General features: G+C 37.7%; 3 protein-coding genes and 1 non-coding gene across 5 annotated transcripts in view; 2 read left to right on the forward strand and 2 right to left on the reverse strand.

Annotated features, from left to right (window-relative positions):
* Positions 1-211: 211 nt before the first annotated feature.
* On the reverse strand, positions 212-13,718 carry alpk3b (alpha-kinase 3b). 2 transcript variants are annotated; one of them, XM_055036658.1, is made up of 15 exons: positions 13,675-13,718; positions 13,123-13,235; positions 12,647-12,877; positions 10,715-10,836; positions 10,460-10,577; positions 8,604-9,843; positions 5,178-7,143; positions 3,700-3,847; positions 3,477-3,604; positions 3,355-3,390; positions 2,991-3,265; positions 2,685-2,773; positions 2,360-2,577; positions 1,294-1,342; positions 212-1,176 (listed from the first exon to the last, which is right to left on the reverse strand). In XM_055036658.1, exons 3-15 carry the CDS (start codon positions 12,772-12,774, stop codon positions 855-857), a joined length of 4,839 nt encoding a protein of 1,612 aa, XP_054892633.1. In that variant the 5' UTR covers positions 12,775-12,877; positions 13,123-13,235; positions 13,675-13,718; the 3' UTR covers positions 212-854. The 2 variants fall into 2 exon arrangements, with proteins under 2 accessions (XP_054892633.1, XP_054892634.1); XM_055036659.1 differs by lacking the exons at positions 13,123-13,235; positions 13,675-13,718 and adding an exon at positions 13,055-13,076.
* A 3,893-nt stretch (positions 13,719-17,611) lies between these two features.
* Positions 17,612-20,878, reverse strand: cry5 (cryptochrome circadian regulator 5). The gene is made up of 11 exons (XM_055036664.1): positions 20,781-20,878; positions 20,150-20,372; positions 19,861-20,055; positions 19,653-19,771; positions 19,396-19,550; positions 18,949-19,089; positions 18,701-18,868; positions 18,465-18,605; positions 18,153-18,304; positions 17,850-18,070; positions 17,612-17,748 (listed from the first exon to the last, which is right to left on the reverse strand). Exons 2-11 carry the CDS (start codon positions 20,359-20,361, stop codon positions 17,687-17,689), a joined length of 1,566 nt encoding a protein of 521 aa, XP_054892639.1. The 5' UTR covers positions 20,362-20,372; positions 20,781-20,878; the 3' UTR covers positions 17,612-17,686.
* Positions 20,879-21,201: 323 nt separating this feature from the next.
* On the forward strand, positions 21,202-21,273 carry trnah-gug (transfer RNA histidin (anticodon GUG)). The gene has a single exon. It is a non-coding gene; the product is annotated as a tRNA-His (tRNA).
* A 1,089-nt stretch (positions 21,274-22,362) lies between these two features.
* Positions 22,363-23,875, forward strand: part of LOC129364180 (FERM domain-containing protein 5-like) — a 53,572-nt gene continuing 52,059 nt past the window's right edge. Inside the window, exon 1 of the mRNA XM_055036661.1 lies at positions 22,363-22,833. Within this exon, the coding sequence (XP_054892636.1) occupies positions 22,732-22,833 (102 nt within the window). The 5' untranslated portion in view covers positions 22,363-22,731. The remainder of the gene's footprint in view (positions 22,834-23,875) is intronic.

Consider the following 23,875-nt stretch of genomic DNA (forward strand, 5'->3'; position numbering starts at 1 on the left):
ACTCACAATATTCCAATTTTATCCTAGTTAGCAAACAATGCAGTCCAGTTTAGCTGGGTAGTGACATTTATTCCCCAGCTGCTATCCAACCTGCGCATTCACTAAATGAACTTGTTGAACTTAATGATAAACTGATAGTGAACTGAGTTTAACAACTAACTTTGAGTACTGCTAATTTATAAAGAAATCCATAAAAGTATAACAGAAGTCATCAAATGTATATGTAGTGTATTTTTTAACAATCTCTAAGCAAATGGATTTCACCATATAGTTTATTGCATTGTGTTTTACATTCAAGAGTCAGTTCTTAAAAATACAAAGTGCAAAGTAGAGTAGCAAGAAAACAGCTCAGGTTGCAAAATGAAACCCAATAATTACATCAAAACAGTACCATCTAAAGCTGAATAAGCTTAAATGTTTATAAGAAAAAAAATGGTTGACTGCAGGTCCGTTTATATGCTTTCTAATACTTTGTAAGCTGTACATATATATTTTTACTTCTTAAGCTGTCAGTAACAGTCATAAATGTATAACATTTAACACAGCTTCAGTTTGATTAATTGTACATGTTTGCAGTAAAGATACTGACCTGAGTTAGGCTTCTACAATCTGGTGTTTAACTATCAAAACAACAAATTCATAAAGGACTACACTTCTTGATAAATAACTGAATTAAAAATATAAAATGCAGCACATAATAAATATTCTCCACAGCAAGTATCATAGGGCAAGGAATGGTATATGATAAAATTAAATATTATTGCATACAATTATTAAACGATTCTAACTTCCTCGTGGGGACTTCTGAAGTGGTACTAGTTTTAATACAAGATCTCTGGGAAAATGCTGCTCTGTCAGGTCTGCACTGCATTCACTACGTTGGGAGCATCAGAATTGTTTTGATTCAAAGAACTCTTATTGCCTTCAAGTTCAGCCTTCCTGGGCATCCTGGGGCTAACAGCAGCTTTTCTGCCAGTTTGGGGGCTGGAAGAGGGCATTGCCTTTTTGCGCTGCAGTAAGGGGCTCTTGGAGCCTTTTGGCTTTGTTGGAGTGGTTAAAATGTCCATGACCTTCAAAGATCTCAGCCCAAGCAAGCCGCAGAAGTAGTTGCACTTGTGCTGCAGGACGAACTGATCAAAAACCTTGGGATTTCCTTCAATGCATAAACCCTGGTGCCTGCAGCATAACACAGAACACAGAAAAGCTGCAGTGAAATTACCTGCAAATGTAAATTACCTGTAAAACAAGGTTCTCAGAGCATAATTTGCAAAAACATTACACAGGTATATTTACCCTGTTGATTTGACTGAAACACCGACATTGGTGATCTTGGTGTCAACACCTGCAAAATGAAACCAAACAGAAGCTTGATTTTTCTGCTGTTTGGTTAACATGTTTAGATGTGACAGATATGCTCAGGAAATTATTGCTACACAACATGATACTGGAAAATGTGAAACATAATACAATTAAATAGAACACTGGGCACATGTCTCTCTGCAGTGAGTGGATAAAAACATAACTAAAATCAAGTTTGAAAATTTGCTCTTAAAGTTTTTGCTTTACAATTGTTTGTATATAAAAAACATGTTAGAAAGAATTTTGATATGGTTTGTGATGCTTAATAGAACTAGGAATTTGTGCATGCATGGCTTTTGTTTGAAACGGCTGATCATTGGGACTTTAAATGTGATGTAAGAACTTTAGACACTGATGATTTACTGGTATTTTCACCCACAAACATATTACAAATGTTATTGAGAATGGTCAGAAAAAGAAGAAAAATATCCAGTGAGCAGTAACTGTGTGGATCAATATGACTTGAGTTAGAGGTCAAAGATCAATGCATAGACTGGTTCAAGTTCATAGAAAGGAAAACATAGCAAAAAAAAATCACAAATGTTGTAACGAAGGGATGCAAAACATAATCACACACAACAACCCTGAGACAGATGGACTGCTGCAGCAGTAGAGCACACCACACGCGTTTATTATCTACTATGAATAGAAAACCAAGACCACATTCACAAAATTGGATCATACCAGATTGGGAAAACATTAATTTAGATGGTGGGGTCAAAATTTAGCATGAATAACACAAAAACATGGATCTGCTATTTTATCAACATAGTCATCAGACCTCAATCCAATTGATGTGCAGTCAATAAATCTGCAGTAAATGCATAATGCTATGATGTCAACAATATCTAGAATCCATTTTTAATATTGCTGAATATATGCAGAAATAATTAAGGCAAAACGAGGGCAAACCCAGTACCAGGAAGGTATGCCTAACAAAGTGGCCAGTGAGTGTATGTAAAACTCCACAATGCACCATTGACGTTGGGTGTCAACTCACCTTCCAGGCGAGTGAGAAGCAAATTGCCAGCAGTCCACTGAAAAATCCAGTGCTGCAACGCACAGCACTTCTGCTCTACTTCAGAACCAGTCTTGATGTCTATTCTCCCTGTATTATCCAGGACAGAGTATTTCTTATAGACTCCAATCAGATCAGTTTCCACTGTGGCATAAGGGACTGGGTTTGCTGGTCTGTACATCAAGTACACTGGAATGATCCTGTATAGGAAGTGAGGATAAATAAGATCAGAGTGGGAATAACTTTTAGGAAAGTTTTTAGAGCATCTGACGGTTTATTATCAAGACTAAAAATTGATGTTGCTCACTCCAGAGGGGGTCCAAAGTTTTCTACGACCCTCGCCTCCGCACTGAAGATTTTGCAGTATTCCCGTGCCAAGTTTTGATTTCTACACTCCTGTATAGAAAACATAGCATCACAACCAGTAAAAGATTTGCAAAAGCTTCTGTATAATTCTTATTTAAGATTAAGTAGATTAGTATCACATTAATCCTGTGTGGGTGGCAGACATGACACCTGGCTTCCTTTAATGTTAAAACTCCTGGTATATTCTGTGACATTTTTGAATCTAGGATGGTAAGAAGAATACACAAAATTCCACTTTTTCAGATACCTGTTTCATGATGTGCTGGTTCCTTTCTATGAGCGAGCTTTCCTCCTTGCCTGCATAGGTGATAGGGCTGCGTATTTTAATTACGCAGGTGTTGCCAGACTCAAAAACAGGCTGAAGACCGTAAATGACTTTAGCTCTCCAGATTTTACTGGAACAGCTATTTCCAATTTGTGATTCCGTCATTATTATACGTCCAAAGAATTTGTTGCCCCAGATGCCTGAATCCGCCAGTCCCTTGTTGAATATTAGGGGGGTCATTTCAATTTCCTCCCCAGCTGTATAAACAGTAATAAACAGAGGTTTGTTGAAAAAAAGAAAAACAGAAAAATAAATAATTAAACAATCTACCTAAGTCTGATCTTACCACCAAGGTCCTCATGCAGAGACATTCCAGCCAAAACTGAAAAACAAGATGGAGAAGACTGATTAAACATGTGGCAAATAATAAAACTATCATATAAATATTACTTTTGATAGTATACATACTATCAGCACTAAGTAGAAAGTCTGTGGTATCAGAACCATATTCATTGGTTATTGAGCATCCGTAAACTCCAGAGTCTTTACACGATGCCTGAACAATGGCCAGATTGACCTGGGTCTCATCCCCTTCACTGGAGAACAGACAAACATTTTATGAAGTTTCTAAACTATTTGAAAGAAAATAATCATTAAAAACCTTCTATTTAACATATTGTGATAAACTTACTTTTTTTTAACCTGTGCAATCACCTCTTCATCTTTGTACCACTTGATGTTTGAGTCACTCAGAACATTAAAGAACTGGCACCACAATTTCAAGTGTCCTGAGCCATCTGCAAAAACTTCAGCCCTGATCTTACGGATAACCTGAGGAGCTGGAGAGAACCATAACACAGAGCATGCAGTGAAAATCCCCCCTTAGTTGGGCATGTTTGGAATATGCAATCTTTGTTTTTGCAAGGATGAACTCATAGTAGATTTTGCTCATAGAAGTCTATAAGCGAGAGAGGAGATCAATTTTCAACCAACACACAAAATCTTCTAATTACCAGTTTCAATTTCATCTTTTTTTCTGAACTGTGAAGAAACTTGAGCACATTGAAACAATGCCTAAATCCATGTTAATAGTACACAAACTCTATGCAGTTCACAGTAGTGAGCTCATGGATTATTAAGCTCTGCACTACCATGCACACTGTGTTGCAACTTCTGTTTCGCAAGTACAGCTCAAAGTTAATGTTTGTATGATTAATGTAACAAGCATCTGTGAGATGTTCAAACACTCTAGGCATACACATATCCTAATGATGACAACCCAGGACTGTTTATCTGTATATAAACAATGGAAAAGAGCTAAAAAAAAAAAAGAGAGAAGATCCACAGCCGTTTTACAGACTTTCTGCCAACCATGTGTGAAAAAGCATTTTGGACTATAGCAATACAATCTCGTGACAAAATGTGTGAAAACTGTAATCTGTAAAAAATAGATAAGAATTAATTTAGATAGAGAAAAATACACTGAGATATTAATGTTTCTTATAACGTAAAACGTGCCGATTAAGATGGCAACTAAACCCAAATGCTTAATAAAAAACATTTCCAAACATCACCTTAGTGTCTATTGTCTGCATAGAATCCAATGACTCTAGATCCCAAATGATTTCATGCAAAAGTCAATAGAAAACAAAACATTACAACATTCACTCAAATACACAAACATTGAGTAGTAAAAAGATGATTTGTTATGAGACAGTTTTGTGTGTTGTATAGGGCTGGTAGTGTTAATCACTGATTTCAATAGATTAAAATTTGTTTTTAGTTTTGCTTTTTTGCTAGCAAAGGACTACTGGATTTTTTTGTGTGTGGACCAATTCAGCAAAATCATTTCAGTTTATTGACTGAACAAACTGATGTGCAGAGGGAGATTAAATCACTTATTGGCCAGTTTGCTGGGATAGATGTAATATGCTGCTGCTAGCTTAGGATCAAAAGTGGCACTCTCTTCATGCACCATTATCTGCATTCTCTGAGTACGACTTTATCTCTGTGTAATATTTTTCCCAACAGCAAAAGTGTGAGAGCTTACTTCTCTAGCAGATCTATCTATATTACAAAACTACCTTTGATGGCATCCCCTTTTCTGTAAGAGCAACTACTATTATAGAAGCTTTTAAAGAGATTAGAACATTTCATTTTCCACTTTACCTTTGAATGGGTTATGTTTGTCCTTCTCTGTGGGTTTTCCCTTGGTGAGGATCTTCTCTGTACACAGTTGGGTTTGTATTTGAGTTTCAGAAGCCATCTTCTTTCTGGTCAAAAGTGGAGATTGTCTTTCTTCCACAGCTGTTTGCTCTTCTGCAGGGTGCAGTAATGGTGACCGTAGTGACAGGCTTGGAGACACAAAGCTTGCTGAGAGGTTGCTGCTATGACCAGGCATCTCTCTTTTCTGAGTTTGGCTATTAGTGGGTGATGTTGACTCTTGAGCCTCCTCTGTTTTTGCATTCGATGTTGGGATTTTGCGACGTGCCCCAGAGGCTAGCTCTTGTGGAGTAGCAGAAGGAATTGGTGAAATAAAATCAATCTTCTTTAACAGTGGTGTGAACTCTGGAGTTAAAATGTTAAATGGGTCAGGTTTCATACCTTCTTTAACCACTAAGCTCTCTTGCTCTGTAGGAAGAATGTCCTTTACTTGCCTAGTTAAACTAAATTCATGTTCAGATTGATGATATGCTTGCAAGGTCTGAAAAGAATTAGCTACAGGTTTCTCCATTTTGTTTTGCTCAGAAACTCTTTCTAACTTATCATTGAGCTGTCTTTGTGAAATTGGTGTTGCCATATTGGGAACTTGAACAGTTCCTCCTCTAGTGTGTTCCACCACTGTACCCTGTTCTTTTTTAATGTTATTCTCCATATGCGCTGCTGTAATTAGAGACCCAGATTTCTGAAGACTATTTTCTGGTGGATTTGAAATGGACTCAATTTCCTTAATAAATCCATTCTCTGAAGGTAAAGAAAGGGGACTATTGTGTACAATAATAGAATAATCTTTTAAAGGAACCATATTTTCCTGACTGGTGTCCATGACATCTTCATTGCTTTTACCCCCTCTTCCATGGATCATGTTTATATCTGATGCTGTGTGAGTTTCCTTGAAAAAGGTAGAAGGGACCCCAACAGGAGTGTATAAAGTTTGAACAGTTGTTGAAGTTTCATTTGAAGTCAGAACATGTTTCTGTTCCTTTTCATTGAGCTGCTGATAGACCTTCATGAGGGTTTCCTTTAGGTTCGTTCCAGGTCCTCTGTCAGAGCTTGTCTCACTTTCATTCTTAGTCTTGATAGTCTCCACCTCTAGTTTACATATTTTGGATTCATTTCTTGCTTGCTGACATGCTTCTTTATCCTTTACCAAAGGATCTTTTGTTAACTTGGAGGGGGCAGGAATGTTGGAGATTGGATTGTCTTGTGTCAACACAAGAGCTTTTATTTGAGATCTTAAAAGTTCAGCAACAGAAATAACTGTGGATTCAGTTTTGGGTATTTTTGTGAATGTCATTGTGTCTTTAGATGAATTTGTGTTTTCAGGAAGTTGTTTTCGGGTCTCAAGTCTACCTTCTTTCAAATCCTCACAATGTGTGGATTGAGTCTTTTTAGCATCAACAATACGAGATTGCACCGATTTTTCTCCGGAGTCTTTTCTCCCTACATCTTTGGTCTTTTGTGAGTTAGCTTTTTCATGTGGACTACTCGTCTCCACTTCCAGTATCTTCTCAGTTCGAATCCCCCTGACAGTCTGAGCTTTGAACTTACCCACTTCACCAACCTTTAACTTCGCTTCTTGTATTTCTGTCCCGTCAAAGGTTTTTATAGCTGCATCCACTTGGCTTTGCCGGGTGACAGCAACATTACACTGTGGGATGCTCTCACTAGAACTAGAGATTTCATGGGCAGACTTCTGTAAGTGAGTAAAAATGGGTGAACAGTTTCCATTTGGTTTCCTGGAATCATCCGGTGGCATTTCATCAGTGATTGTTTGAGGACTACTGGACAAAGGAGAGGTCAGGATGTCATCTGTCTTTTGTGGCAGCTCTGAGTATATGTTGTGCTGGTTGAGTGGTAGCTTAAGGCTGACAGGTGCATCATTCCAGTTCATATCTGCGTCGGCCTTTGTAACCTTGGGATATAATACAAGCTGTAAATACTTATTCCTTTATCCCTGGCTTTGCTTGACATAAATAAACACTTGCAAGTTTAAAAACAGCCACACAACAATCTACAACGTAGAAGAAAAACAAAATTGAAGGAAAACATCATGATGTACAATGTGCTAAATTGGTCTAAATTGCAAACCAATTCAGGTTGGTAAATTTACCTTTAACATACTGATTCAGCCAGTGTAAGTATTAAGAGAGCATTGCAATAATTCACTGTTTAAAAGTAACAACATATTTTATTTCTTATCTGGTATTTTTCAATGTCATTTTAGTACAAGGATGTTCACCACTATACATAAAGATTATTAAAAAATTAACCTAGGATACTGATCTGTCAAGATACATATGTTTGTAAAACAAATGTTTTAGACTTGGTTTCCTTTTTTAAAGACTTCTCCTTGTCTCAGTGTATCATGAATGAATTAAACAGTGAAGTCCAAGATGCAAACTCTGAACTGACATTTAGATTTTTACCCTCTGCTTTTATCTTCCCACTCCTAACTAAACTGACATCTAGAAGCATATTGAAAAGGAAGGTGGCTATTTTAAATGTAAGGTGGACACAAAGGAATGTGAATTATTTAAAGTAGCTTCCTTGGCATGTGGTGCTTTGTCTCAGCTCACACTACACAGATGGGGTTGAGGCGCGTGCATAAGCAGTGTACTGTAGAAATTTGTTCTTCTCAATTTATGATAACCTTTGTATATGTTCATTTTGTTTACATTTATTATTTACATTTGGAAAAGAAAAACTAAACATGCGTCTTTGGCTACATTTAAGGGAAAACATCTAGCTTGAATCTTATTAAAGACAATAAAAACAAATTTTTGTACAGGGCCTTATTGTGTTATGTCCCATGTCTGTAGCTTAAAAATATTATAATTAAAACAAAAAAATTATACTTTAATTATGTTTTTGACAAATTTAGTCCAGGTATATGTTATACATTTAATATTTACAATATTTTGGGTGTTTTTCACTGGTCCTTCAGTATGAATGTTGGGATTATGCTATTTTTACCACCATCTCAATAATAATAATAATAATAATAATAATAATAATAATAATAATAATAATATATTTTATTTAGAAAGGAACAATGTTCAACTCAAACATAAATGTCACCATTTCATGAACTCTACCAGATTATAGCATAAGCTAATTTGCATCTGCGGTCCCTTTACGGGTCACAAAACCTAAAATTTCTATCAGAATAAAAGCACAAAGCCAACCATCAGACCATGTCCTGCATCAGCTCAACTGCTCCAGTTGTCAACATGTGCGTCATTCAAATCTCGTTGCCCAGAACAGGGCATGCTTGTAAAAGCTATTAATATCACCAGGATGCTTGTGTTGCTGATGGGGCCTGTGCTGCCGACATAAAGCCGCTATGATCTCATGTGAAAAATGTTAACTCACCTCACTTGGCACTGCTGGTTGAGACACAGACTCCTTTTTTTGGCAGGGGCTTGTCTCTTTCTCAGGCAGCAGACTCTCAGCCTGTTCACATGGGAATTGAAGTGAAACAGCCCCTGTGTCACATGGTGTGTCCACCAGCTCTCTAAAACCAGAGCCATCCAGTGATGTGTTTGACTTTCCGTTGGTATCCAATGTTCCAACATGTCCGGTTTTATCAGTGTCCTCCTTTGTAATGCTTAGAAATCTTGATTTATTGCTTGACTTGTTTTGTGCAGGCACAAGGTGAGGATCCTGTTTCTGTTTCTCCAAACATTTTTCAGTTTCTTTGTAACTTTCTTCATTTGTTTGCTTGTCCATTTCCTTGCCTTCTTTTTCTGACACCGCAGGGCTTGGAGATGCAGGAATAGAGAACTCTGATGTAGGGACAATTTCTCGTTGTGAAGGCATTTTCCTTTTATTAAACATGTTTTCATCTTTTGACGGGTTCTTAATGAACAATCCTTCCTCTTTTGCTGAAAGTCCATGTTCCCCTTTTATGTTTTTTGAGTTAGTATTTGTAAGAGATGAACTGACAATGCTTTCTACTTCCATGACTTCCTCTGAATTTCCACCAGTTTGTACAGTGTTTGTGCAGACTGGCGCTGCAGAAGAAGTATTATCTTCCATCAGCTTCCTTTCACCAAAATGTTCTGGTTTTACAGGTGTTGCACTGTCGGAAATTTTAATCTTCTTCATGACAAAAGGAGATTTTGGTTGTTGAGAGGTAAAAATCTTGTGATCAGGATCATACATATATGTTCTACTCTTATTGCCGGGATCATTGTTTGTATGTCCAGTTGTCTTAGCACAAACAGCTTCTTTTATGTCAGCGTTTACATTTTTATAGACTTCCTCAACAGTGCCCTTCTGTAACATACATTCAGTCTCCAGATCTTCTGCCTGATGGATCTCGTCACTACCTTCATCCTCCATGGGGCTCGGTGTGCTGACAAAAGTCTCCATTGTTGAGCGCCGTTTCCTCTGGGTTCGGTCTGGGCTGATGGTTCGCAGTGGCTCCAGGTTTTCTTTTCCCTGTGTTTCCCTGCATTTGTTTTCAACCTTTTGCTTGAGCTTGGCAAAGTACCGCTGGTGGATCTTGTACTCGTTCATTTCGCCAACCTCGAGGACCCCCGAGCAGGAAACAATTCCTTTATTATTGATTGCAGAAGCCTGGTAGATAGCTGCATCATCCATAGTGCAACTGTGGATTTATTGACATCACATGAACAAGTAGATTATTATCAACATCAAGGCAGACACTTCAGTCGTATTTAAGGAGTATAACTTCAGAGGCAGAATTAACTTTGGACTGCAATATACTAGAAAAATGAGAAGTGCTGAGGATATATATAAATTATCTTCAAAATAAACACCACTGAATGCATCAAATGGTGTGAAATTATTGATGGGCGCTAACAGTTTGCTTCAACATGTCTAAAACATGTATTTTCATCTCAAACTAACTCATGGTGTTATTTCTTCTACTATTATTACCAATAATAATGCAGAGTTTCACATAAAAATATGTGAATGAACTGAATGTAATTTCTTATTCAGAGGCTGAATAAGGAATTACATAGAGCTTGAATAAATCACTTTTATATAGCTCTTATTCTTGACATTCAGTTTCACCTTTTTAGCTTCAGCATCTTTTGTTAAATGAAACGAATACTGTGGTCCTTATTAACCTGGATAGTAGAGGCTTCGTTGTTATTATTTCTTTGTGTGAAAGCTTAATATAATTCTGACCTTTATAATATCTTAATTAAATAAGTGTTGTCCTAAATTTAACAGTCCTAAATTTTGGATATAAATACTTGTATATGTGCAGGGAATGATTTTGTCCATTGTGGAATATTTCATATTTAGGCAGCCCACAGTATCTATCCATCTGCTTGTCATCCTTATACCAGGTAATTTGAGGGACAGGATGTCCTAAGAAAAGAGACAAAAACACATTAAATTTCATAATTTCTGAATAAAAACTTATTTACTTTTTCAGTCAGTTTAAGCTCGATGTGTCTTTAAACGCGCTGTTACTATGTTGTATCTTTGTGTGAAGTCATGTATACCTGCAACCACACAGGTGAACTTTACATTGCAGCTTTCAGACACAGCTCTTGATTTCAAAGTAGTCACGAAGGAGGGCGGCATTTCTTCAGCTAACTGTGCCATTACGCTGCAGAATGTGCTCCTGTGCAAGAAATGGGAAATTGCTCACTAATTATGTTTCTATGTTTGTTTTCAGGCAGAGGAACTAAAAGTAATGCCCAGACAATTAGACCAAATCACAGCTGTCCAAACTCACTAACGTCAAATGAGATGAATACAAACCTGAAATTAAAACACAAAGTGTGTCATCTCAAGACCTCATTAATTCATATTGTTTCATCAAATTCATCAATAAAACTAGTTCAGCTCAGAGACAACATTTGATTAAAACATTTTTGCAACATCCCTAAGGGGAGTGAAAATGTCCTTGTTGTGACATGTCTGTAATTGGAGAAAAAGATGAAGGAAGAAAAATATTCTTAACAAAAAGAAGAACCATCAATGCACTGATTAATATTCCAAATGTATGTGTTTGTTGATTTTTAATTATCATGGCTTACAGATAATGGAAACCCCAAAGCATTTTAATCTTACAAAAAAGCCAATGAAGGATTTTTAGTATGTGTATAGTTTACATAAGACAGCTGACTTAATAGTTTTCCAACAGTCTGTCGCTAAGACCCTCCACTCAGAGGGGAAGCTACAGAAAGAAAATTTAATGCAACTGCCTGTCCTCAAAGTGATGTATTTAAGAACAGAAATTGGGAATTAAGGAAGCAGAAATACAATTACAAAAGGTGCATAAACACCAGGAACAACTGCTTCTTTCAGAGAAGCACATTAAAAAAATTTGTAGGAGACTGAAAAACTGCAGTCAGTAAGAGCCACAGAACAAACAGCTATTATGTTCTCTATGTCAAACCTGAATCAAAAGAGTTTAAGGAATGGGAGTTGTTTGTTTGTTGTTTCTTTTGCACAGTTGTCCCACTGAGTTTTATTAAGTCCAAGGTCAGATCAGTCATTTAGGAGAAAACCCATCTGAGTTGAACCCTGCAGAAATGTTTGGAGAGTTTTAAAGAGGAAGATAACACACCAGACTGAAAACGCAGATAAGCGGTCTGAACTCTTCCATGCACTGGTGGAGTAATTTATGCACCAGTGCAAATGGACAATCTTAGCTAATAGGCACAACAGGCAAATTTATCATGGGGAAAAATACAAAAAACTATTTTCTTATTTATTTCCTCCTCCCTGAAATCCTTACAGAAAATAATTATTACCAATACAAACGGCTACATGTCATATCAAACCTTAATATTGCAATTGTGAGTATGCAGCTGTGTTTTCAGTGAAATAATTTATCAGTTCATTAGATATAAACTACTGAAAATAAAATATAAGTTCTCTATATTGGCCACTATTGCTATGCGGATATATGGAAGATATAGACAATATCGAAATTGAGGTATGCTTCTTGGTGATAGTTTGCATATATTTAACATTAAAAAAATGACTAGAAAAAGCTAAAAATAACATGTTAACAGCTGTCAATGAAGGGAAAGAGATAAAGATTTATCTGAGTCTTTAAGCACAGCAAACATAATGCTCCTAATGGTTATTAAAATGTTTTTGTGTTATCCAAAGAGAAGGCTTTTTTTTAAACACACTATTCATCTATTGACAAAAATAAAGTCCAACTCCACTGGGGCTTCCAGCAAATCTGTCAATGCTTACGCCACTGCGAATGCTTGAAATTGGGCCCATGGTACATAACTGAGATCCCAATCTCAATTTGCAGCTTATTTAAACGGTTGGGTACCGTGGCACCAAACTGTGAGATAAAAAGTGCTGATTTCATCTTAGCAAAATCCTTAATTATGGATGCATTAGCTCATCCGACCAGAAATAGTTCACCAGCGATGCATCGTTGAGAGCTTGTCAAGAATCTGTACCTGTTTTCTGGCCTCAGGTTGGAGAGGTAGCTACAGCCACTGGGCCGGCTTCTCCCACTGACATTATTCCCATTGCTGGACCGTCCATTCCCAAAAGCGGAAAGTGCTGCTGTCCTCCGTGAACCCATTACTTATATTTAAGAAAATACTGTTCAGAAAGAAAATGTCCTTCAGAATAGATTTTGGAGTTTATTTCTTCACCTTGCAGCTTCCAAAAGACGTCAACTCAACCTTTTGAGAGAGAAAAGAAAAGACATAAAAAAACATTGAATATACTCTCCTACTCACCCCAAAAAATAGATTGGTCCAAGATGTAACATGAAACAACATTAAAACATCAGATTTTTGCATTGTCTGCGACTAAAAAACTGATCATTCTTATAAGATGCTCTGTGGAGTAAAACATACATATTGTCTCTGCTCCTTTTGCTATTGTCACTGAGGACTTTATAGTTATATATTAATTTGTAACTCACCATTCTGAGTGTCATTCCCTCCTATGACAGATGCTCCACCACACTGACTTAAGGCACTGCGATTTCCAATCAAACGCGAGCATGCGTAGCCTTCTGGACTATTTATAGTCGGCCTGCAAATAGGCACAAGTGCAGAACACACTTAGTCGAACCTTAGTCAACAAAAAATGCTATATGACATCAATTAAACAGCAAGTCTTGTACTGAAAATGCAAAATAAAAAGAATCAGGTCTTCTACAAACATGATGTATGTTATATACCAAATGTTTTAACGCCCCAATTTTTCATTACGTAAAAAAAGAGAAAGGATTGAAAATGCATGAAAAGTTTTTTTTCTTAGTTCTGATGGTAGTTAATGACTTACTAAGAGAAAAGGGGAGATGTGTGATTAGTCCTTATGCGCTAATACTTTCTAAAGATAACAATCACTGGAGCTTTTCACTTAAAATGAAAACTTGACCCATGTCAAATCGAAGTCAGAGATTCTACAGTTTAAGTGATCTTTCCAAGTTCACCTCTTTCAAAACTAGAACAGAATAGAGAGAGCCTACCATGTTTTGTAGCTTGCATTGTCCAGTGGTTGACAATTGCACTGGGCTCCCAGAGGAAAAGCAGCAGGAATAGAACAGCCTTATATAGACAGATGCCACCGCCAGAAAAGCTAAGCGCTCTTATCTTTTTGCAACCAAGCACACACGCACACTACATTATATAAATATATAGGCTATATATATATAGATATATATATATACCTCTATACATGTATATGTATAGATAGATAGATAGATATCACTGACGAGTGTTAGGTGAGTTTTGTGGATCTGTGTACTATCTTATAACAAAACACAAAAAATATATTATATTATACTATATTATATTATGTCTGTCTTACTCTGTAAACAAACTCCACAACAACATCAGCTACTGACCGACTGGCACCGGTTCTCCCATGACTTACGCCTTTCTGAGCTCTGCCTATCAAGTTTAAAGATGTCTGTCCGATTCCACTCATCAGGTTACACATACGTATTTGCCGTCCTTTCATCTATTTAAATTGATTTGCTCCATTGACCCTTCAGCTGCTTTTGTAACTCCGAAATTTTCCACCTTTCTTTCCAGGGGGATGATATTCAGACTTAACATGATGAGCAAAATTAACTAAAATGAAGGATTTTAACTTACAAATGAAGGAAACCCCTTTTTTGGATGTGGCATCTACATATTGTAACTTCAACTGTTTAGAAGGATAAAGCAACTGATATTTAAAAATGGACTCTGTTATGCAATGCAGGACACACGCCTATGATGATAGACATGCAGAAGATGCAGAGCCTCATTCTGTGCAAGAGGTTGGAGACAACAGTTGCCTCAGATGCTTGTGCATTTGAGATGGACAGGCATCCAAACTGGGGGGCTTTTCAGTGATGGACTTTTTGTGACCTGTGGATGCATGATTGATCTTATTGATCTACAAATGATTAATTGATGAGCAGCCATTGTCATTAAAACTTACGTTTTCTCTAACACCATAATACAAAGAGCAAACTTTTCATAATATGCTGAATTTAAAAAAAGCACATCACTGTATTTAACAATATATTTGTCATCAGCTGTATTAAATATCAACTGAATTAACACATTTTATTAAAATTAGACATATTTATAAAATATAGCAGAAGGGGAACTTCTTAGGTTGCTAAATATTCTTATTTTGTTCTGATACATACAAAGAAATAAAAATAAAACAAACAAATTTAAAACAAACACAATAATAAAGCATTTTTGAAGTCTAGAAAATTGATTTATTACTGAAGTGATCTCTGGCGAACAAATCCTGATCCAAGTAAATAATCAATGTGCAAACATGAAATCACCAAAAATCCCTGCAAGTGGAGGTTTTCAGCCCTGCATGTCTATTGCTTCATCTTTTGCTATAAATAAAACACTTCCCAAAATATTTTTGTCCAGAACATCTAAGAAGAATGATTTCTGAGTGACTACCTCTGACTCAATGCCATTATCTGTCTCTTGCAAACATAATAGTCCACTATTAGAAATAGAACGCAGGTCCTGAGGGGGAAATATAAATGGTTGGAATCAGTCATTAGAACCTGAGTGATAATGGACAGGGACCGGTTCAGAGTGTAGGATGGCCTGGTGGAGACGAGGACTGACTAAAATGCATGAAGCAGACTGGAAGCAGACTGACCAAATGTAGATCTCCATTTTCACTGACATTTTATTTTTCATATGACATGAAAGGTGACCCTTCGTTGTGACGCCACAACTTCCAGACCTCTTGTCCGATGTGTCTCCTATCATTAGTGCAACTAAAAAAGAAAGTTTTTATCTTTTCACTATGACATTCAAGTTTAGAAAAATCAACCTTATCCTTGCATAAAAAAACATACTTGTCCTTAACTGTAGGAAGAGTAGAATATGTTTATAATTATTGCAAACTACTAAAACTGCAGTTGAAGATTGAATTAATAAAACTAGCATAATGACTGAACATAGGCATGTCCAGTCATTATGCTCTTTATACAGGAGACAGGCTCTGTGTACCAGAAAAATGTGCGTCTCAACCCCAGAATAAAAGCAAAATATCTTGTGAAGATGCTGAGCAAAACGGATGAGTGTTATTATCCGCAGTGAAACAAGTTCAGACATGAGCTATGAGGCTCATGGACATCACAATTCCCTGATATCTGTCTCATACAAGGCGGATCTGAAGTGTGTGTAAAGAAATAACCTACGATCTGACTTAGTTACATTATTCTATCCGGAAGAATGAGAATTTCAAAGAAAGATATCCAACACATTTCAACCAATTTATAATAAATATAATTTAAAGGTAATTTCACCAAATCTCATAGAATCGCATAAAATGTCTGACTTTGAAGTAAATTGAGTAAAACTGATCTTGACCATTCTGGGATTTAGAAAAAAAATCTAAATAATTTTGGCAGTTCTAAATGGCCTAAAACAAGAACAAGTTTTTACTTGATTTAAAATCAGAAAGTAAGACATAAAAGTTTGTCTTCATCATGTTTGTAAACCTCTGGTCTCAGCTTTAAAAGGTCCATACTTTACTGAATCGTCTCACTCCTCAACAGGCAGTGTCATGAGACCAAATCAGTTCTTTGATATCTGGTCTTGCTGGAAATATAGAGATAAATTTCTACAATTAAAGCTACATGATCCCCAGTTGAGTGGGGACAAGCTGTTCTAATTCAGGTGGGATCTCATGGTTCCAAGATGGTTTGAGTGGTGAAGTGATGACAGGGATGCACAGGAACAGGACCACGCCAGCACAGTAATGAGAAAGAGGAAGAAACAGCAGGGTTGTTATTCACAGATTTATGAAACTATTTGAGCTGATTAGAAAATGATCAAATTTATCTAAAGAATTGTAAAGATATTCTGTTTTCACTCATTGCACAAATTATTTTTTTTCTAAAAAATGGCTGAATACAAAAAAATATTAACTCCTATGAGGATCCACTGTTGACCAGAAGACTGTTTTGATGTTTAACTGATCTCTGTGGAAACTGAGCACAGCTTTGTATGGCTGCTGCTGCTGTGACATCATCCTCTTGATATTCTCACCAGTGTCATCTCCAAGGAAGGAGAAACATGAGAAGACTTGACCACCATGAACAGCTGTGAAACGCACACACACACACACACGCACACACACACACACTGCTTTTATGTAGTCCTGCTCATCTCACACTGCCCTGTATCAATCAAAACCAAAAACTGTAAACATGAATAATTCCATAACTTATAAGACCTTTAATAATTGTGAATGTAGTGCATATTTGCAATTATATTGAATGTGAGAGCTGCTGAACTGGATAAATAAAGAAGCAGGTGCAAAGTAAGTACACTTGAGTACTAGAGATTATATTGAGCTTATCCACCGGCTTTGAATTTTCTTCAAAACTTTTTTCATAAAGAGTTTATCATTTGTATTCTTGTGAGCCGAAGCCTACTTGTCTGCATGCAGATCTAGAGTGACCTCTAGTGGGAAAAGCAAGAAACCCTCACCATGTATGAGCACATAAAATGAATATCGGAACAACAAATGCTAGAATCTTAGACAAAAGATAATTAGCACCAATTATATTTTGCATTGTCTTTATTTAGACAGAAATAGGTTTGCAGCAATATATAAAATACAAGGCACTTACTGTAGCTACAAGCAAGAAACAATAGAAATACTTTTAGGGTTAATAATATGTTACCCAGTAATCTTATTCTAAATATTAATTTGAGGAAAAGATAACATTTTTTAGGAGCAAGATGTCTTTGGTCGGATTCTTCAATTCATCAACTGCTTATCAGCTTAACTTAAATGTAACTTTTCTCACCCAGTACCTACCTTTTAAACGTTTATATATATATATATATATATATATTATATATATATATATATATATATATATATATATATATATATAAATATATAAAATAAAAGGACAGAAAGAAGATTTTTTATACAGGTCCCCAAATCCTTAATATGTTCAGTAACTTATGATGAAGATTCATTGTGTCCCATTAATTTTTCCTGATTTTCTTCTGCAGCAGGTCAGTGACAAATGGAGTCTTTCGCTTCACACCTATGATAAAAACAAAAAGAAAATTGTCAGAAAGATGGGTTTACTGCAACTGTGAGTTAAGGTGGAGGAGGTATATGTATAAATATATATTTCTGTAATACCTTGCTTTTTGCTAGGTGACTCATTGTTGTCTGAGGACCTCTTAGCATAAGCCTCCTTCATTCTCTGAATGTTTTTCTTGCTGATCTGTTCGTGCTGTACTATTGGACGTGGGTAGTCTTTGCCCACAATGCATCCTGCAGCTTGCTGGACACTAAGGGGAGCCTTCCAAGGCTCATAGATGTACTGTGGTGGGAACTTCTTCAGATGAGGAAGGTACTTTCTGCATACATATTAAATTCAATGTTGTTTCAGTGCAATAAAATTACACAATTTATTTGAGTTTAATGGGAAAATGATCTTACTTAATATAGTCTCCGTTTTTGTCTGTCTTTTTACCGAATGCAATCGGGGAGTAAACCCTGAAAAACTGGTGGAAGAAAGCACTTGCTGACAGCCACTGCCAGTTTCCTGCATTAAGAGCCCAGTCACCATCCAGTAAGAGATCCTCAAAGACCTTAGGAAGGACAACAAGCTATTTCAGTCACAACTGTGTTACAACAAACACTTCTGCTGCAAAGAAGTAACATTGTGCAAAGCTTTAATTTTACAGATTACAAGATGCTTATTACCCATAGGCCAGGATTGGGTTTGTACATAAAAACAAATTAACACACCTTCTGTCCTTCTTCCCAGCTGATCCACAGGTCTCCTCTAGTGAGAAAACAAGCGACAGCATGTCGGGCCAGGTGGTGGATCCAGCCCTCCTGCCTCAGCTGAGTCATGATTGCATCGATGAAGGGGAAACCAGTCTTAGCCTTCAGAGAAACACAACATCATGACATAAAATTAATGAGAAAAGACCTGGAAATGATCTCTAATTAGAATATGAACACTTTTCAAACCACAGTACCTCTCTCCATGCAGCTAGATTTTTCTGGTTTGTGTCCCAATCCACCTGTGTGCACACTGGGTTCTGTTTCATTTTGTTGAAATTAGGGATTCCCACACTGCAGGTGTAGAAAAACTCTCTCCAAAGCAACTGACCATGAAGGGACACTGGAGGAGCCGAATGCTTTTTCTACATACAAATTAGGTTAAAGAATTAATTGTTTGCACACCACTGCTTTTATTTTATCAGAAGTACAATGTGACACTCACCCCCTGATACACCTCAGTGAGCCTCCACCAGAACGTTCTTGCTGAAAGGCACCCAAAGGTGATGTATGGACTCAGGACTGTGGTGCTGGGACTCAGGGAGTTTGGTGAGGTCTGTGGCTTCTCAAAGCTACAAACCCATCCCTAAATTAAGCAGATTCAAATTTACAGACACATATTCCCGCTCCTTTTTCGCATTGAGTCACATTACAACCACAATTGTCATTTCAGTGAAAGGCTGTTCTGAAAAGCATTGGCAATAGGAAATTTTTCAGATTTACTTTGCAAACATTCCTGATGTATTAAAAGAGGATCACTTGATTTGACTCACTACACTATGGGCAAAGATGGTGAACTTCTCCATCTTTTTCCCTAAAAATGAATTAGCTTTAGTTTGCAAAATTAACCCAAAGTCTTGCAGGTAGTGCTAGGTGAGTAAAAGGTCTGTACCGTTCTTTTCATGTGTTCATCAAGTCTTCTCAGAGCTTCTTGTTCTCCTCCAGGAAACAGCTCCTCTCCCAGAAACTGTGAGTTCAGTTGAAGCTCCTCTAAAGTCGGAATCCTGTATTTGTCCTCACACTTCTCTGAGCGAGGAGTCTTAACATCTTCAGCAAATAAACAATGAAAAGAGGACACACTTTAACACCCAAAACATATTCCCTTGTAAAAGCAAAGTATTCCAAACTGTGGTTCTGTTTGTGACATACCTCTCATGTTTTCCAAAGTTGGCGCAGGGATTGGTTTCTTGGGTGGACCAAGATTTTGCACTATTGCTTGCAAACGTTTGTAAGTTAGAGGAGGTTTTCCATTATTTTCTTCAATTATTCTTCAAAGGAAGAGCAATCCAAAAATAATACAAAATAATACAGAATAACCAGGTAAAATCTATCTGGACCTACTCAAATTGACATTTACCTTTCTATATTGTAAAGCGTGTGGGAGATTTTGTAGATGACATCGACTCCATGTTCTCTTGCCAGACTGGCCACTTTCTCATCACGACGTAAACTGTACGGCTCTGTGTCATACTCATAAGTGAGCTTTGTTACGTTCCACAACTTGAACAATTTTGGGAACACATCTTCTGGTTTCCCCCTCAGGACAAACAGCCTGACCAGATCACAACACGGTATAGTCGTTATAAAAGAACAGCTGAAAATGTCAATCAGAAATGTTTCTTTGAAAGTGGTGTCCATGTTTTTACCTGGAGTTGAGTTTCCTCAGGCTGCAGTCCAGGTCTTTGAGTGCCCCAATGAGGAACCTCTGGCGGTTGATGCCAACCTGGGTGTGGTGAAGGTGAGGGTCCAGGATGAACACAGGGTAAAGCTCTTTGCAGTCTTTCAGTGCAGCCATCAGTGCTGGGTTGTCATGTAACCGGAGTCCCTTACGGAACCAGTGCACACACACGTGAGCCATTTCCTGGTGATCTGTGAATGCAGACACGGAAGAAATCCTTTTAAAACTTGAGAGATGGAAATGTCCCATGTAAAAACCAACAAAAGCATAAACTCTGCACTGTTGAAACTTCTTCTGCAACAACGATCCTGCAGCGACAAACCGTGAAATGAGCACAAGTTGCATTTAATTCTACAAATGATTATTTCACTAAATGCACTAAATAATGAATCTCATTTTTGATTATGATTATTATATTCAATACCGTTGAGTGAACTGAAATTATTTTTTGGCTCGAGACATTTGTTGTGAATTGACGTTACATAGTAAACCGAATTGAACTATTACAAAAACACAACCGAGCCACGTCAGTCTATGCATATAAATATGTTATACAAAGATAGAAGATTAATGTACATCTAACAAATAGCTTTGCCTACCTTACTCCTACCAGGATATGTACACACACCGGTTTTTTGCAGCGTTGTATAAAGACCAATTTTCTCTTTTGTAATTTGCACGTTGGTTGAGTTACAAAACAGGAAACAGCCGGTTACGTATCCAAGTTCAACCAATCGGCAGAGATCAGAAATAGAAGAGGAAAAAAACTCGGCAGCACCTCGTCGCATCAACCACCAGATGGCAGTATTGTGCAATGAACAAAGTTATATCTTTACAATTAATTATTCACACTAACAGCAGTAATACAGAGGCAATCCGTATGTTTTCCACTTAATAATGAAAGAGTAATTAATTAAATCACTTAAGTTTTAACATAAAATCACTTAAAAAAAAAATAAAAGTTGTGCGGGAAACACTTTGAAAGTTGCAGCTCCAACTCCCGGCAACTCATCGTAGCTCGCCGTGATCGTATAGTGGTTAGTACTCTGCGTTGTGGCCGCAGCAACCCCGGTTCGAATCCGGGTCACGGCATTGCGATACAATGTCACGGCAGATGAGTTCATTTTTATTTTTCACTTCTGATAAACCTGAAGATGATTGGAAAATGTCTGTAACGCTAATTTATGCATAATTGTACTGTACAGAAACTTCATGCTATGTGCATTTTCAATTGGATGTACTACCCCAAAAGTTTAGAATCATTTACATTGTGTTGTTTACGGCATTGGGTTGACAGCATTTTAAAAGCATGCAACTGTTTTAGTGTAGTATAGCACAGTCTTGGTTCAGTGGTGCCCAAAGTCGGTCCTCGAGGGCCGGCATCCTGCAGGTTTTAGTTCTCGCCCTGGTTTAACGCACCTGTATCAAATGATGTTTCATTAGAAGGACATTAGAACATCGACATGCTGAAAAGGTTGTTACTGCCACCAGGGAGAGAACAAAAACATGCAGGACATGCATGAGTTTAAACGATGCACCTACTGGGTACTCCTGGAGTACCCGGTAGTGCCAGGAGTACCTAGGAGTGCCCAAAGTGCGGACTTTGGGCACTCCCGTCTTAGTTCAATTGTTTTACAAAGTTCACATTTCTGATGTAAGCAGAGGATTTTGCACACGTTCATTGGTCTCTGTCAATCCCAAATTATCACTAGGGGGAGACATTGCTCATGAAACTGAAAATCTGCATATTCCCATTAAAAGACTGTGCTCTGTAAAATGTTTAATCTATAAACTCAAAAACTGATTTTAAGCCAAAGATTAGGAAAATCATAATCACCAGTGAAATTAGTTTGTGAAGTGTTGGTATTACTTATCAAATCACAGGAATGAACGTTTTAAAAGAAACACGTGAAGGTTTTCAGAGCCACTGCAATTCCTGTTTCTAAAACTGAAAAGCCGAAATAAAATGAAAATAAAAAAAATCAAACATATAAATGACAAAAGAGGTGATAAACTTGTGTTTTTTTTTTTTTTTTTTTTTGGTATTTCAGTTGATGAAAAATGCACTCAGACTGTAAGTTTGACTTGCTTAGCGGGGCCCCCTGCTGTGTTATTATGCTCGACCATGTGGCTGCCGTCACGACGTACAGCAGCCTATCGGAATTTCGCCTCCTGTCGTTATGTCTGCGAAGGCAGCATCTCAGCCAAAAGCTCAACTGGCTGGCAGACTCCTCAACCAGCAGCACTGCGAGCGGCATGGCAAGGGCTTGGGCAGGTGTGGTGAGGGGCTGACGGGCCAACCAGACCATCATCATCATCATCATCATTACGGGCAGCAGATGCGGTATCCTCCAGTCCTGTCCGAGTGAAAGACACGGCGCTGCTGATAAGAGTCACTCACACGCTGATGATCAAACGATGCACCAATCGCCGCCACCGACCAGGTGTTGGAGCAGGGAGCAGGGACGCCGTTAACCTGGCAGAAAAGCCGACCCGTATCTATGTGCTGCGCGCGCTTCTCTCTGGTCCCGTTTGCAGACGATCGAGAAGATGCTGAGCCGACTGATGAGCAGCAGCGTCAGGAGTCTGGACAGGGAATGCAACTGCACGGTGAGGCTGCTGGACGACTCGGAGTACACCTGCACGATCCAGGTCAGTGGGGACCAACGTTTGCTCCTTCTCCATTCACCTCAGCTTTTTTGGCTTTAAGGGAGGAGGGAGTGATCAGGTGAAATGACGTTTGTCCGTTCATGTCTGTCACTGTTTGTTGTAAACCCATGAAAGAAGGCATCATCCTCTTTAGAGGCTGGTTCATGACGGATGTGGCGGCGTTTTTGTGCTCTGACGCCTCTCAGGACAGACGGGCTGCAGAAGCTGCTTTCGTCAGAGAATTACCTGTGAGGACATGCCATCATCATGACCGCATGTTGTGCGTGCACTGCGTAGAAAATTTAAAGGATTAATCAGACAGCACTACACGCCAACTGGGAGCGTAACACGCACAAGGAAAAAACATCCATCTATGTACAAGCGCTTATATTTTGCAGCTTTATGCTTGCATTGCGTTGGATTTAAAATCAAGATAATCTGGTCTTGAGCAAAGTCAATAGTTGGTTTAGTGGAGATTTTTGGATCTCCACTAAGCCAGGATACAGGATGAGTGTTTTCAGTGTGCAACCACAGAACCACAGCTTGGGGATACACCAGGCGGACCAGTTAATCAGATTATTGCTCATATATCTATAAAAATGTTTTGCTGTCATGTTAAAATGAAAGTTTATAAATGTCTACATTAAAATTAAATGCTACAGTATAGAGACTATAACTAAAAAGGCCGTGTGTATTCTTGAACTTAATTAGGCTTTTTTTCTATTGCAGACCATGCAAATAAAAGTTGTCCCAAATAGTACATTTTTCAGAAAACAAAGTCTGGGAGTCGGCAACCTTAACAATTCAAAGAGCCTTTTGGGTAAAAATGTGTCTAAGCCTACAAAATCTGCGAGACCCTTCAAATAAAAACAAAATCAAACTTATCTTTCATGAATATGAAGTAAAATGTCTTCAATGAAATTGTACACATCCATGGAAAATGAGAACAGAAACATATATTTTGCAACATAATGTCATTGTCATAGTTGATATTGTCTGTTGATTGCAAAAATTATGTGCTGCTTAAACTAGACAAACTACTAGA

This window comes from Poeciliopsis prolifica, unplaced genomic scaffold (assembly GCF_027474105.1).
Source record: "Poeciliopsis prolifica strain line A6 unplaced genomic scaffold, Auburn_PproV2 SCAFFOLD011, whole genome shotgun sequence".
Lineage (NCBI taxonomy): Eukaryota > Metazoa > Chordata > Actinopteri > Cyprinodontiformes > Poeciliidae > Poeciliopsis > Poeciliopsis prolifica.